The sequence below is a fragment of the Bos javanicus genome, chromosome 2, assembly GCF_032452875.1.
Source record: "Bos javanicus breed banteng chromosome 2, ARS-OSU_banteng_1.0, whole genome shotgun sequence".
Lineage (NCBI taxonomy): Eukaryota > Metazoa > Chordata > Mammalia > Artiodactyla > Bovidae > Bos > Bos javanicus.
This window is the reverse complement of record NC_083869.1, coordinates 5,037,930-5,053,330: the sequence shown is the minus strand read 5'-3', so window position 1 is coordinate 5,053,330 and position 15,401 is coordinate 5,037,930. Positions and strand designations below refer to the sequence as shown.

At 39.2% G+C, this 15,401-nt stretch overlaps 1 protein-coding gene across 8 annotated transcripts in view; it reads right to left on the bottom strand.

Annotated features, from left to right (window-relative positions):
- Positions 1–11,390, bottom strand: part of IWS1 (interacts with SUPT6H, CTD assembly factor 1) — a 49,225-nt gene extending 37,835 nt beyond the window's left edge. For 3 of the 8 annotated variants that reach the window (XM_061432215.1, XM_061432233.1, XM_061432241.1), the window contains exons 1-2: positions 11,057–11,390; positions 8,964–9,082 (exon numbers count right to left, since the gene is read on the bottom strand). In XM_061432215.1, coding sequence (XP_061288199.1) covers positions 8,964–9,082; positions 11,057–11,090 — 153 coding nt within the window. In that variant the 5' untranslated portion in view covers positions 11,091–11,390. The remainder of the gene's footprint in view (positions 1–8,963; positions 9,083–11,056) is intronic. The other 5 variants (XM_061432193.1, XM_061432208.1, XM_061432245.1 and 2 more) reach the window with 4 other exon arrangements.
- Positions 11,391–15,401: the final 4,011 nt, after the last annotated feature.

Here is a 15,401-nt window from a genome sequence, read left to right as displayed (position 1 = left end):
CATAAATAATAAAAAGCAGGCAGTAAACCAGATAGCTTCTAATTTTTCCCAAAAGAAACCAACTTCATCTGTAACCAAGCTTGGGGAAGTGCAGGCTAAGGCACTTTCACAGGAAGTTGTGGTGAAATGCACTTAGGAGGAGATTCAAAATATAGATAAACTGTAGGCCAGCTAGTTTGCAGGAGATAAGCAGGTAATAATATAGCTGGAAGGAGCCAGACTAACTTGTTGAGCAATTTATGCCATAGGGCAATGCTGAAAAAAACAGAGCTATTTGTGGAGTTTTAACAGCTGATGACGGTCACAGAAAGAGGAAAAAAAGAGCCCTATTAATACTATTATCATCTCAGGTGACAGTCAGCATGTCCCAAATTGCACATCTGAGGATGCAACATTAGAGATTTAAAGCTGTGGGTGAGGAAACAGAATTCACTAAAATAATCCAGCCAGTCATTAAACAATTCAAAACATCCAGTTTCCAACAATAAATGAAAAGGTATGCCGAGAAACTGGAAAGTTGACCCATAACCAGGAAAAAAGCAGACAACAGAAACTGCCTGTGATAGCAACCAGATACCAGATTTATCAAAAAAGACTTTAAAGCAGCCATTTATAAACATGCTTAAAAAAATAAAGGTATGATGACAATATCATATCAAATACACAATATATACAGAAACAGAAATTTGATCACATAAAATAACAACACAGTAAGATTAACAACTGACTCCTCAACGGAGACAGTGGAGGCCAGAAAGCAGTGGGATAACATATTCAAAGAGCTCAAAGAAAAACTGAATAAAGGAAATGGCAACGCACTCCAGTATTCTCGCCTGAATCCCATGGACGGAGGAGCCTGGTAGGCTACAGTCCACGGAGTTGCAAACAGTCAGACACGACTGAGCAACTTCACTTTCTCTCTTTCTTTCTTCAAAAAGTTAACAAAAAAAAGAAAACTTTTCCAGATGACCAAAAGAGGAAAGAATTTGTCTAGCACACCTACCATACAAGAACTGCTAAATGAAGTTCTTCAGGCTGAAAGCAAGTGACCTCAGTGAATCTACATGAAAAAAACAATAACCACCAGTAAAGGTAACTGTGTGATTATAAAATCTGTATTTTTTCCTTTCTTGATGTAATTGATTAAAACAACAGTGCACAAATACGTATATATTGTATTGCTGAACCTGCAATATATAAGAATATAATGTGCATTTCCCAATGACAACCAAATGGCAACCCACTCCAGTATCCTTGCCTGGAAATCTCATGGACACAGGAGCCTGGTGGGCTGCAGTCCATGGGGTCGCAAAGAGTCGGGCACGATTGAGCGACTAAGATTTAACGCTTCCCAATGACAGTATAAAGAAGGTGGATGGGAATAAAGTTGTATTACATTAAGGAATAACTTTAGCATGTACTTGAAGTTATCAGCTTAAAAGAGACTGGTAAAAGATAATTTTACATATGCCTCATGGTAAGCCACAAAGCAAAAAGGTGTAAGTAATCTTAGCATACTGCTACAGAAAATCATCAAATCACAAAGGAAGAGAGCAGGAGAAAGAAAAAAGGAATGGCAAAACAGTAAGAAAACAATGAACAAAATTGCAATGATAAGCCCCTAACTATCAATATTTACTTTAAAGGTAAATCGACTCAATTCTCCAACCAAAAGACAGAGTGGCTGAATGGCTGGGGAAAAAACAAACTGAGCTATGTGCTGTCTCACTTCAGCTTTTAGAACACATGCAGGCTGAGGAAAAAAGGGATGGAAAAGATATTCCAGGCAAATGGAAACCAAATGAAAGCAAAGGTAGCTATGGTATTAGCTATATTTATAATAAGAGAAAATAGACTTTTAGCAAAAACTATAAGATACAAAGGAAATCATTATATAATGACAAAAGAGTTACTCCAACGAGAGAATTCAACATTTGTAAATATTTACGCACCCAAATCAGAGCACCTCAATATTAACAGACCTGAAAGAAAAAATAAGATACCAATGCAATAATTGCAGGGGACTTCAACCTCTCACTTTCAACAATGGACAGAACAGACAGAAAATCAATAAGGAAGTACTGGGCTTAAACCACATTAGACCAAATGGACTGAAGAGACATTTACAGAATGTTTCACTCAGCAGAAGCAAAGTACACATTTTTCTCAAGTGTACATAAAACAAACTTCAGTATAGATCGATGTTAGGCCACAAAATAAGTCCTAATAAATTCAAGAAGACTGAAATCATACCAAACGTCTTTTCCAACCACAATGGTATGAAAATAGAAATCAATTATGAGAAGAAAACAGAAAATTTCACAAATATGTGGAGATCAAACATCATGTTACTGAATGACCAATGAGTCAAAGTAGAATTCAAAAAATATCTTTGAGACAAATGAAAATGCAAATACAATATGCCCAAACTTATGGAAAACAGTACAGTAGTTCTAAGAAGGAAGGTTACAATAGATGCCTACATTAAAAAAAAAAGAAACATCTTAAAAAAACAACTTTATACCTCAAGGAATTGGAAAAAAAGAATAAACTAAGCCCAAAGTTATTAGAAGAAGTAATAAAGATTAGAGCAAAAATAAATGAAAGAGACTAAAAAGACAACAGAAAGATCAATAAAATTAAGAATTGTTTTTTAAAAAGATAAACAAATAGGCAAACTTTTAGCCAGACTTACCAAGGGGGGAAAAAAAGAGGATGGAAAGAAGTTAAACTATAAAGGAAAGAAAAGGTGCCAACATTACAATTGACACCACACAAATACAAAGGATCATAAAAACTAAAAAGCTGTATGCCAAGAAACCAGACAATCTATAAGAAACAAATTCCTAAAACATTCAAACTAAGACCAAATCAAGAAGAAACAGAAAATCTGAACAGATGGATCACCATGAAGAGACTGAGTCAGTACTGAAACACTTCCCAGCATTAGGAAGCTCAGGACCAGACGGCTCCACTGGCGAATTCTACCAAACGTTTAGAGGAACTAATACCAGTCCTTCTCAAATGGTGCCAACCAAAGAGGAGGGAACATTTCCAAAATCATCTTATGAAACCGGCATTACCCTGATACCAAAACCAGACAAGGACACAAGAAAAGAACATTACAGACCGATAGCCCTGATGAACATAGATGTAAAAATTCTCAAAAAATTATTAGCAAACTAAATTCAGCAAGACATACACTATGATCAAATGGGATTTATTCCATGGATGCAAGGATGGTTCAATATCCACAAATTAATGTGACACACCATATTAACAAAATGAAAGCTAAAAATCACATGATCGTCTCAATGGCTGCAAAAAAAAAAAAAAAGCAGACGAAATTTTACATCAATTAACGACAAAAACTCTCAACCAACTGGGTAAAGAGAGAATGTATCTCAACATAATAAAGACCATGGGACAAGCCCACAGCCAATATCACTTTGCACTCAATGGTGCAAAGCTGTAAGCATTTCCTCTAAGATCAGGAAAAGACACAAATGCCATCCCTCAACATTTTTACACAACACTGCATTGGAAGTCAGTAAAAAAGAAATAAAAGGCATCCAAAACATAAAGAAGCAACAGTGTCATTATTTGCAGATGACGTAATATATAAAGAAAACCCTAACGACTCACCAGAAAACTGCTAGAACTAATCAGTGAATTTGGTAAAGTTGCAGGGTATAAATCAACAAACAAAAAATCTGTTGCATTTCTTTACACTAAAAATGAACTATAAAACAGAAAAAATTAAGAAAGCAATCCCATTTATAACTGCATCAAGAAGAATGAAAAATCTAGGAATAAATTCAACCAACAAGGAGAGTACACTGAAAACTAGGACACTGATGAAAGAAACCAAAGACACAAATAAAAAGAAAGCTAATCCATGCTCATGGACTGGAAAAATTGATATTGTTAAAATGACCATATTATTCAAAGCAAGCTACAGGTTCAATGCAATCCCTTTCAAAACTGCAATGCCATTTTTAACACAACTAGGAAAAAATAATCCTAAAATAAACCACAAAAGAACCTGAATAGCCAAAACCGTGAGAAAGAACAAAGCTGGAGATATCATATGCCCTGATCTCAAACTATATTATAATGCTACAGTAGTCAAAACAGTATGGTACTGGCATAAAAAACAGACACACAGATCGACACAACAGAATAGAGAGCCCAGAAACTAACAGAAGCACCTGTGGTCAAGTGATCTACAACAAAGGGGTCAAGAATATACAATGGGAAAGAACAGTCTCTTCAATGAATGGTGTTGAGAAAACTGAACAGCTACATGCAAAGACTCCAACTAGATTACTTTCACACCATATATAGTAATATACTAAAAATGGATTAAAAACTTAAAGAAAACATATGTAGTGCACTCCTGACGCCAGTCTTAGCAAAATTTTTTTGGACACATCTCTTCAGGGAAGGGAAACAAAAACTAAAATAAACAAATGGAACTATATCAAACTAAAAAGCTTTTGCACAGCAAAAGAAACTATCAACAAAACAAAAAAGTTGCCTACTTAATGGGATAAAATTATTTGCAAAAAACATACCTGTTAAGGGGTTAATATCCAACATACACAAAAGAATTCACACAACACAACATTAAGAAAACAAATAACCCAAAAACAAAATGTGCAGAGGATCTAAATAGCTATTTGTCCAAAGAAGACATACAGATGGCCAACAGACACATGAAAAGATCACTCATCATCAGGGAAATGCACATCAAAACCACAGTATCAGTAGTACCACCTCACACCTGTCAGAACGGCTCTTATCAAAAAGACAAGAAATAACAAGTGTTGGCAAAGACGTGGAGGAAAGGGAACACCTCTGCACTGTTGGTAGGAATGTCAACTGATGCAGCAACTGTGAAAATAACAGCGGAAACAATTTAAATGCCCATTAACTGACAAATGGATAAACAAATGTGATTTATCCAAAGAATGGAATACTACTGATCACAAAATGGAAAGAAATACTAACACATGCTACAACTTGGATAAATATGAAAGCATTAAGTGAAAAGAAGCCGGTCATAAAAGACCATATGTTATATAATCCTATTCATATGAAATGTCCAAAATAAGGAGGGGCTCAAGGGTGGGAGCACAAGCTGGAATCAAGATTGCTGGGGGAAATACCCATAACCTCAGATATGCAGATGACACCACCCTTATGGCAGAAAGTGAAGAACTAAAGAGCCTTTTGATGAAAGTGAGAGAGTGAAAAAGTTGGTTTAAAGCTCAACATTCAGAAAACTAAGATCATGACATCCAGTTCCATCACTTCATGGCAAATAGGTGGAGAAAGTGGAAACAGTGGCAGACTTTATTTTCTTGGGCTCCAAAATCACTGCAGACGGTGACTGCAGCCATGAAATTAAAAGACGCTTACTCCTTGGAAGGAAAGTTATGACCAACCTAGATAGCATATTAAAAAGCAGAGACATTAATTTGCCAACAAAGGTCCCTCCAGTCAAGGCTATGGTTTTTCCAGTAGGCATGTATGGATGTGAGAGTTGGACAGTGAAGAAAGCTGGGCACCGAAGAATTGATGCTTTTGAACTGTGGTGTTGGAGAAGACTCTTGAGAGTCCCTTGGACTGCAAGGAGATCCAACCAGTCCATCCTAAAGGAAATCAGTCCTGAACGTTCATTGGAAGGAATGATGTTGAAGGTGAAACTCAAATACTCTGGCCACCTGATACAAAGAACTGACTCACTGGAAAAGACTCTGATGCTGGGAAAGATTGAGGCAGGAGGAGAAGGGGACGACAGAGGATGAGATGGCTGGATGGCATCACCGACTCAACGGACATGGGTTTGGGTGAACTCCAGGAGTCGGTGATGGACAGGGAGGCCTGGCATGCTGTGATTCATGGGGTCGCGAAGAGTCAGACATGAATGAGCGACTGAACTGAATGACTAACTGGGGGGTGGGAGTGGTAAAGAGGTAACAGCTAAAGGGTTTCCTTCTGATGTGATTAAAATATTCTAAAAAGGACTATGTTGATGGTTGTACTGCTGTGAATATACTAAAGATCACTAAATTGCACACTTTAAATGGGTGAACTGTATGGTATATAAGTTTATCTTAATAAAGCTGTGAAAAAAAAAGGTGTTATTTTTAAAGGTCAAATTTGACATATAAAAAAAAATCCATGAACATAGTATCAAAATTTAAACACTGGGATATGTATTACTTATTTTTTCTTTGCTTCAGGCTCCAATATGGACCACTAAAGCACTGTTACTAATCTTGACTTTAAGATTTTGCTATTTTTTTCATCACATTGATTGTATTAACTTTAAGTTTTAAAATATTATCTTGATCTTCTTCAACACTTTCCTTAGAGATCTAAAGAAATACATGCAGAGTGAGTATTACAGGTAAAATGAACTAAAAAACAAACAAAACCTGGCCTGTAGAACTCCAAAATCCAAATGGGAAAAACATTATTTGGAAAATCAAGTTGTGAGTACCATCTTGCACCAGGCAAAATGATGCCCCACAAAAGATGACCACAGAAGTTGTAAATATGCAAAAGTAATGTATAGATATAAATAAGGATAGGGAGATTATCCTGGATTACCTGAGTAGGCCCAATATAGTAATAATTATAGGGATCCTTGCACCCCACTCCAGTACTCTTGCCTAGAAGATCCCATGGGCGGAGGAGCCTGGTGGGCTGCAGTCCCTGAGGTCACAAAGAGTTGGACACGACTGAGCGACTTCACTTTCACTTTATGCAGGGGAGGGAGGAAAGTCAGAGAAACTGACATATGAGGAACTAAGCAAAGGTCTGAGAGATCTGAAGATGCTACAGCTCTAGCTTTAAAGATGGAAGAAGCCACATGCCAACCAGTGCAAGTGTCCTGTAGAGCTGAAGAAGGCAAGGAAGCAGGTTCTCCCTTAGAGAAAGAACACAGCCCCAGTGACACCCTATTTTAACCCAGTGAGATCCTCTTTGGACTTCCGACCTCTGGAATTTTAAGAAACAAATCTCTGGGGTTATTTTTAGCTACTAAATTTGTATCTGGTTGTTATGGCAGCAATAGGAAACTAATACACATCTTTCAAATTATGGGGCTATAATCTGCACTGCTCCATATAATGTAACTGTACTTTTTCAAGGGTACAACTGCTACTCAAAACTACTAGTAATTAGAATAACCTTTCTGGAGGGGAAAATCTATGAAAAGCACAAAAGTATGTTCATGGCAGACTTCACTGACAATAGCTAGACAGTCTAAATATTAACAATTAGGAAACTGCTGAATAAGTAATAGTTCATCCATGTTATGAAATATTAAGCAGCCATTAAAAATTACACTTAGCGAGAATCTTTAATAACATGGGGCAGTATTTAAAATCTTAAGTGAAGAGATAAAACTGTTATACAGACATATATATATATATTTCAAGTAACTTAAAACATATACATACATTCTATATAAGAATAAAAATGCAGGAGAAATATATTTTTTATATAATAATATAAAAAGTTAATATTTCTGTGACAGGAGTATGCTGACTTTAATTTCTTTTTTAAACTTTCATATAATCTCTAAATTTACAACATGCACATTTATTTATTTAGAACCCATCTCATTAAAAAAATAAAAGTAGTTGAAAAAAAGAAAGTCAACACTACATTTATAACACACTTATAACTGAAGCATGAAGCCATAAGTCAATCTCCTGATGCGGTTTTCCAAAATGGGAAATTAAGACGTCACACACTAAATATACTAAAACAATGTTTACATTATCAAGTAATTTCTACCTATCATTTAGAATTTAGTCTAAATGCTTAATAGTATACAAAAAACCAAAATGACACCAAAATAACTAAAAGATAAGCCCTCTTCCCACTTCTGATCTTGTCTGCCCCATATTCATTCTACTGTAGCCACAATGGCTCCCACCTTAGATCTTTGTTGGGAATGTTCATTCGCTACATAGCCATGTAGCTATTCCTTCACCTCCTTTCACATCTTGATTCAAATGTCACTTTCTTAATAAGGCCTACATGCACCTCCCTATTCAACATTCAAGCCTGCCCTCCATCTTGGCACCCTCCATTCCATTCTTTCTTCTTTCTTCACAGCAGCTACCATCTTCTAACAAACTATACAATTTTCTTTTTTTAAAAGTATACTGTTTAATGTCTTTCTTCTGCTACTGGAAAACAAGTCTAAGAGAAGGAGTTTCGTGGCAGTGGAACCTCATTAAGTCATTGATATGTCAAAAGAGCCTGACACATAGCAGCTGCTCAATAAATATTTGTTGGATATATGGCTAAACTAGAGACATATCAAAGGACAAAGTCAATAATACAATCTCTAACAACTGCATCTATTATTGCATGTAATAACCTAAAATTGGGCAATTTTCTGTGCGAAATATATGGCATATTGGCCATCTTTATCATTCCTACACTTCAGTTTGTTTTACTGCAAACTTACAGCTGAATTTTTTTAAAAGCCTCAATTTTATTTTGTTAACATTGTGCAGTACAGGACTGTATAACCAGGCAAGCAAATTAAAATGACACAAAGGTAGCAGGTGATAATCCCCATAACTTTCTGTTTCAACTGGTATTTCTTCAGACTTCAAATCCTCACCATCGGATTAGGACATCATTCTGGGAATGAGGAAGTCCAGTCAAATATCAAACACCTGACCTGTTTTCTGAATCAATAAGCACAGTTGAGACTGCCTACTATCCAAAATGAGACTCAATCAGTCCTTACTCCCTATGATTTCATACGTAACCAGACTATCCCTATTTATTTTTAAAGCAGTTCTCTATTATTTTTGAAGGGTTTGCAGCCTAGACCCCGTGACAGGGTCTCTACATCTCCTAAATAAAACAAGTCTCACAGAATAAGCAAGGGAAAAGCCTCCCCAAAGATGTTGTTTAGCCAATACCTCTGAATGACGTTCTACACTTCCAGTGTCTGATCCAGAGTGCTGCTCATTTACATCATCCTCAACGTCTGACCCTGAATCCCGTTCATCCTGCACTGGGGTAGCGCCACCATCATCTGCTTAAAAATAAAACAAAAACCCACTTAAGGAGTAAGATGGATGACATCCTCAACTGAAATGAACACAATGAATCAAGAATAATGTAAGAGCAAAGGTTACCACTGATGAAGCATAACTAATAATACTAATTTGGGAACAAGTACAATACATACATAAATACTCACAGTCATACCCTGTACTGCTGACACATTTGGCAGTGAAAATATATCATTAAAGGAATGTGAAGCTTAAGAAATGCCACTAAGAACCAAGTCAACAAATTCTAAATAACAGTGTGTACTTTCAACTTTGTTACAATAACAAAGTCTATTTTCTCCACAGCACTTACTTACCACCTACTAAAGGACTACATGAGTTTCCAAGTTAATTTTGTTCAACGTGATTCTTTCCTCACTTGAATAAAAGTGCCAAAAGAGCAGAGATTCTAGTTCAGTGATGAATCCCTGGAGTGGAGAACACTACCTGGTATAGTATTTGTTTATGAATGAAGAGCATACAGAATTCCATTCCAGAAACAGTGTAAACTCCTTGAAGTAAAAGCATATACTACTATACTATTATAAAACAAAACTACCTATCTTTAACCAATACTTTAAAAATACAAAGTAAAATTGTACTGAGAGGAATTCAGAGCTGTTGGAGGATACAGGAAGCCTTGGTTAAAAGTTTAATAAAAATAAAATTTAAAATATGAACCAGCCAACTACAGGAAGAGTTTAAGAATGAAATCACATTGAACTATGTGTGAACTACTAATGAACTATTCTACTCAGCTAAGGAGTACTGAATATACATATATTTAACCTTTTTCTTATATAGTCATAATTAAAAAAATTTGAAGTGTAATGAAAAGTTATGCTTCAACGGTCAGAATCGGGGTGGGGAGGGGCAGAAGAGGTTAAAACTCTGTCCTAGCATAATAGGAAATAATTACTGAATGCCTAAAAATGATGCAAAAAGATAGCATAAGTTAGGAATACAGGGATAAACATCAAAAACGGCTAAAAAAAAAAAAGTCAGGGAATTGCTAACTTTTCATGTCTTTCAGCATGTTAAACTTAAAAACACAAATGAACTGACAACTATTTTGAAAACATCAGGAAAACGTTTAAAGCCAAACAGCAGACTATGTTTGGAAACGTGTTTGCAGTCACTACTGTTCGTCGTCTTATACTAGAATCGATGTGAACGCAAAACAGAAAAGAAGGTAGTTCATGCTTAGAAATTTATTTAAGCACTTCTGACAGAGAATACTCACTGGAACTAGAACACAATAGGAAAGCAAAAGTAATGTTTTTATTCCCCATGAGGTTCTGCCTTATTCGTCTTTGGTTCCCAAGTGCCCAGCACTGTGTTAACAAAGTGGGGTCCCGTGTTTATAAACAGGAAAAGAAAGAACTTGAGGGAGGAGAAAGGGGAAAGATCTCAAGGTGAAGGAAAGGCACAAAAAACACTAGTAAGCCCCAGAGGTACACATCTTATTCTAAAATACGTATACAACTCAACTCCGATGTTATCTTTAATGGGAGAAACTAGTTTGCAGGCATAGTCAAACCAGTTTCAACTCCAAGTGAAAAGTCTAGGTAAGATCCTGCACCCCCACTGAACAGCTAGCTCCCCGGGATTCTCGAAAATCACTCTCAACTCCTCAAAGACATTCCCTATCAGGAGAGGCCATTCCTAGTACTTTGCACACAGTAAGCATTTGATATACGGAAGTGGCTCCCATTTCAGCAACATCCTTCGCCAATCTGGAAGACGGCTTTCCGTCCAGAATTCCCTCTCCAAGGTTCTAATTTCTGGGTCCGCAGACGGGCTGCCAGCTCTTCCCGCTACGCCTCAGTCAACATCAGACCCAGTCCCGGGAGAGAACGTCTCTAGGGCCTCCTTCTCTTCCCCGCGGGAGTGCGTGGCCAAGCCCGGTCGAGTAACCGCACCGCCCCCCAGCCCTGACCCCTACGTCCCTGCCTCACCTGACTGGTCGCCGCTGTAATACTCCGAGTCCATGGCAGGCGGCTCTCGGCGGGGAGTGTCTGGGCCCCGCGCCGCCCCCGTCACTTCCTTGCCGGCGCTTGCCTGCGCCTCAGAGGCTCCAGAAGGTACTCAAACAAACCTCAGAGGCTCCCGCCCAACTGGAGGTTTGGGAGACTGCGGAGAGTAAGGCAGCAACGGCGGCAGACACCCACACTTGGACCTACAAACGCCGGCAGAAAAGGCCGTACCCTGCTCGCGACCAAGGCGCGCGGGTCGGTAATCTACTTCCCAGAAGCACCTCTGGACCAAAATGGCGTCTGCCCACGACCCTCAAAAGAATGCAGTGCGCAGGCGCTAGCTCATGTCATCTGGCCAATGAGAAGACACAACGCTAATGACGCACGGCATGGCCGGAAAGGAGACTAGTGGGAAAATTGAGCGGGAGCCGCGACTGCAATTACAGTCTTCTCCTTGGAGGAACCTGGTCTGTTCCCCATGGAGATGATAGTGTTACTTTATGGGTTCTCCGCCCGCGCTTTGTTTGAATACTTTCTGGACTATTGTTTCGAAAAATGAAGACTCGCTAAAATTAAATTTTCCATCATACGGAAATTAACTATCGTCCCCATCATGCAGCGAGGCTCTTGATTCCCGCCCTTAGTACGGGAAGTGGCGCATTTCCCTCTGGGACTTGTAGTTCGAAGCCTAGCGAGCTATGATGTGTTACTAAGTGGCCTGATCAAAAGAGCCTCTTTTCAAGGCATTTTTCTTCCTTTCTTTTTAAAAATTACGACTTAATTTCCATCTTAAGAAACCATTTGGTTTACACTGGGAAGTACAGGGTTTTGCTTCCAGAAGGGTTCCCGGATGAAATCTTGCTAAAGTGACATTGTTAAACTTGAGCACTACATGCTTGTGAGAATCAACAATGGTTGAGAAACTACATGACTTGTCAGAAAGCTGACTGTAAAGAACCGTCCTTCTTCCTATCTCTCAAGTAAAAGTTATTCTCCACTCTTTTATGAAACCTGTAAGACTTTACCGTCTGCTGCTGCTGCTGCTAATTCTGTGCAAAGAGTCGGACACGACTGAGAAACTGAACTGAACTGAAGTGAACTGAACTGTAAGACTTAGAGATGACCCCCTAGTTTACCCATGACAAGGCAGAAGACCTTTCCCCTTTCTTCTGAACCTGCTCAGATCTTGCAACTTTCTGTTTGTGTCTTTGCCCCTCTAAAACTAACTAGTGCTGTGCTGTGCTTAGTTGTGCACGTGTCTGACTCTTTGAGACTCCTTGGACTGTAGCCCGCCAGGCTCCTCTGTCCTTGGGAATTCTCCAGACAAGAATACTGGAATGGGTTGCCATGCCCTCCTCTAGGGGATCTTCCCAGCCCAGGCACGGAACCCAGTTCTGCTAGTGGATTCTTTACCATCTGAGCCACCAGGGAAACCCAAGAATACTGAAATGGATAGCCTGTCCCTTCTCCAAGGGAACTTCGTGACCCAGGAATTGAACAGAGGTCTCCTGCATTGCATGCTGATACTTTTCCAGCTGAGCTACCAGGGAAGCCCCAAAATAACTAGATGCAGGAATAAGCATTTTTCTGTTCTCATTACCAGTTGAAACTTCTGATTGCAGATCAATCACAACTATAAGTCATCACACATTCCTTTCTAGGAAAGTCTGAGACAACCCCATCTCCCCTGAACTAGATACTCTGATCTTCATATCTGGTGTATTCTCCCTATTGCAATACCCTGAATAAAGTCTATTTTCTTGCTTATTTTTGTCTTAAACAGAGAGGACAATATTACTGTCTTTAGATTGGAGGAAGTATAGGAAATATTCTGCAGGAGGTGTTCAGTTCAGTTCAGTTCAGTCGCTCAGTCGTGTCTGATTGTTTGCGATCCCATGAATCACAGCACACCAGGCCTCCCTGTCCATCACCAACTCCCAGAGTTCACTCAGACTCACGTCCATCGAGTCAGTGATGCCATCCAGCCATCTCATCCTCTGTCGTCCCCTTCTCCTCCTGCCCCCAATCCCGCCCAGCATCAGAGTCTTTTCCAATGAGTCAACTCTTCACATGAGGTGGCCAAAGTACTGGAGTTTCAGCTTTAGCATCATTCCCTCCAAAGAAATCCCAGGGCTGATCTCCTTCAGAATGGACTGGTTGGATCTCCTTGCAGTCCAAGGGACTCTCAAGAGTCTTCTCCAACTCCACAGTCCAAAAGCATCAATTCTTTGGCACTCAGCCTTCTTCACAGTCCAACTCTCACATCCATACATGACCACAGGAAAAACCATAGCCTTGACTAGATGAACCTTTGTTGGCAAAGTAATGTCTGTGCTTTTGAACATGCTATCTAGGTTGGTCATAACTTTTCTTCCAAGGAGTAAACATCTTTTAATTTCATGGCTGCAGTCACCATCTGCAGTGATTTTGGAGCCCAAAAAATAAAGTCTGACACTGTTTCCACTGTTTCCCCATCTGTTTCCCATGAAGTGATGGGATCAGATGCCATGATCTTCGTTTTCTGAATGTTGAGCTTTAAGCCAACTTTTTCACTCTCCACTTTCACTTTCATCAAGAGGCTTTTTAGTTCCTCTTCACTTTCTGCCATAAGGGTGGTGTCATCTGCATATCTGAGGTTACTGATATTTCTCCCGGCAATCTTGATTTCAGCTTGTGTTTCATCCAGCCCAGCATTTCTCATGATGTACTCTGCATATAAGTTAAATAAGCAGGGTGACAATATACAGCCTTGACGTACTCCTTTTCCTATTTGGAACCAGTCTGTTGTTCCATGTCCAGTTCTAGCTGTTGCTTCCTGACCTGCATACAGATGTCTTAAGAGGCAGGTCAGGTGGTCTGGTATTCCCATCTCTTGAAGAATTTTCCACAGTTTATTGTGATCCACACAATCAAAGGCTTTTCACAGTCAATAAAGCAGAAATAGATGTTTTTCTGGAAGACTTGCAGAAATAGGGCCTTTCGTTCGTTAGTTGGTAAAGCATACATCTTGGACTGGATTTCAAGGCATATCTCGCCTGCTGTAAGGACCCATGTGGTGCCCTGAAAAGTCCACATTCTACCCTGGAGTTCAGATTTATGAATTTTATGATGTTAGCTATGCTGTGAATTCTCAGAATGTCATTAGTGAAGCCACATCCCAGCTTTGATAATCCTGGAACCATTGTTAGGCAGTCAGAATACTCTGGCAGAACCCAGTTCTAGGCTCCAGAAAAGGACATGGAAAGGAAGAGAGAGGGATGGTTTCTCTAGAAATTACCATTTTCTTGCAAGAGAGTTCATAGGCAGTCTTTCCCCTGTACATACAGTGGAAAACAGCTTTGAAATCCCAGTCTACCCCTTCAGCTGTAGGAATGACATCTTATTAAGCTATTGTGAGAATCATAAGAGCAAGGAATTAACAGTGCCTAGAACTAAAGGTAGAAAATTTAAAAATTCATTCCCTTCCATTTAGTAGAAAAGGGCTCAGGATTCACCTCTCTTTCAAAGAGATCAACCTCTCTTCTAAGAGGTTGTACCTGTGTAATAAGGTGAGTGAATAGGGCAGAAATCCAGAAGAGAACACACTGAAAATCCTGTCAATAAAGATCTTGTAGTTTCACCAAACATACATAACCAACAGCTATGAAAGTAATTGGCCTAAGCAATGCAATTACAAAAAGATAATGACTGAATTTTAACATAAAAATTCTAACTGTCCTGATGGTTTAGAGAATGGAGAAATAGAAGCAGACCAAATACACCATAATGTGCAGAGAGCCAGAAGGGTCTAAGGAAGTGTCAGATCTATGTTTTGTACTCAAGAAGCCATTAACTTAGTGAGATAGGACAGGCTTTTTGAAATAAGTATATGTCTTAGTTAAAGCATTGTGGTTGCAAATGCAAACACAGCTCCGGGAGAGTTTTCCAGAGCCCCTTTCCACCAGGTGGCTGTCTTTCAGAGCCTCCAAAGGATAGATCTTGGAGCAGAACAGATACGCTTTCTGAGTCTTGGCTGCCTTGCATTTTGAAGACCACCATCTCTCTCCACTCCTTGTTCTAGTCCCAGCACAGCTGGTGGTAGAGAGGCCACTCAGAAGGGAGGCTGTTTTTCCCCCTAAGGATACTAAAGACAGAGAAGAGACATGGGAGAAATGAGCTTGTGGCAGTCCTGAACGCTGTTTCCCTTGACTGATAACCATGCAAGAATTATCCTCACAGTCTTTTGAGACACTGCAACTTGCTGAATATTTCTGGGAGTGAAAAGTCATACGATATCAAGAGCAGCCTGGCACTGGCAGAACTTCAGACTCGGGGGTCAGAAATCTGG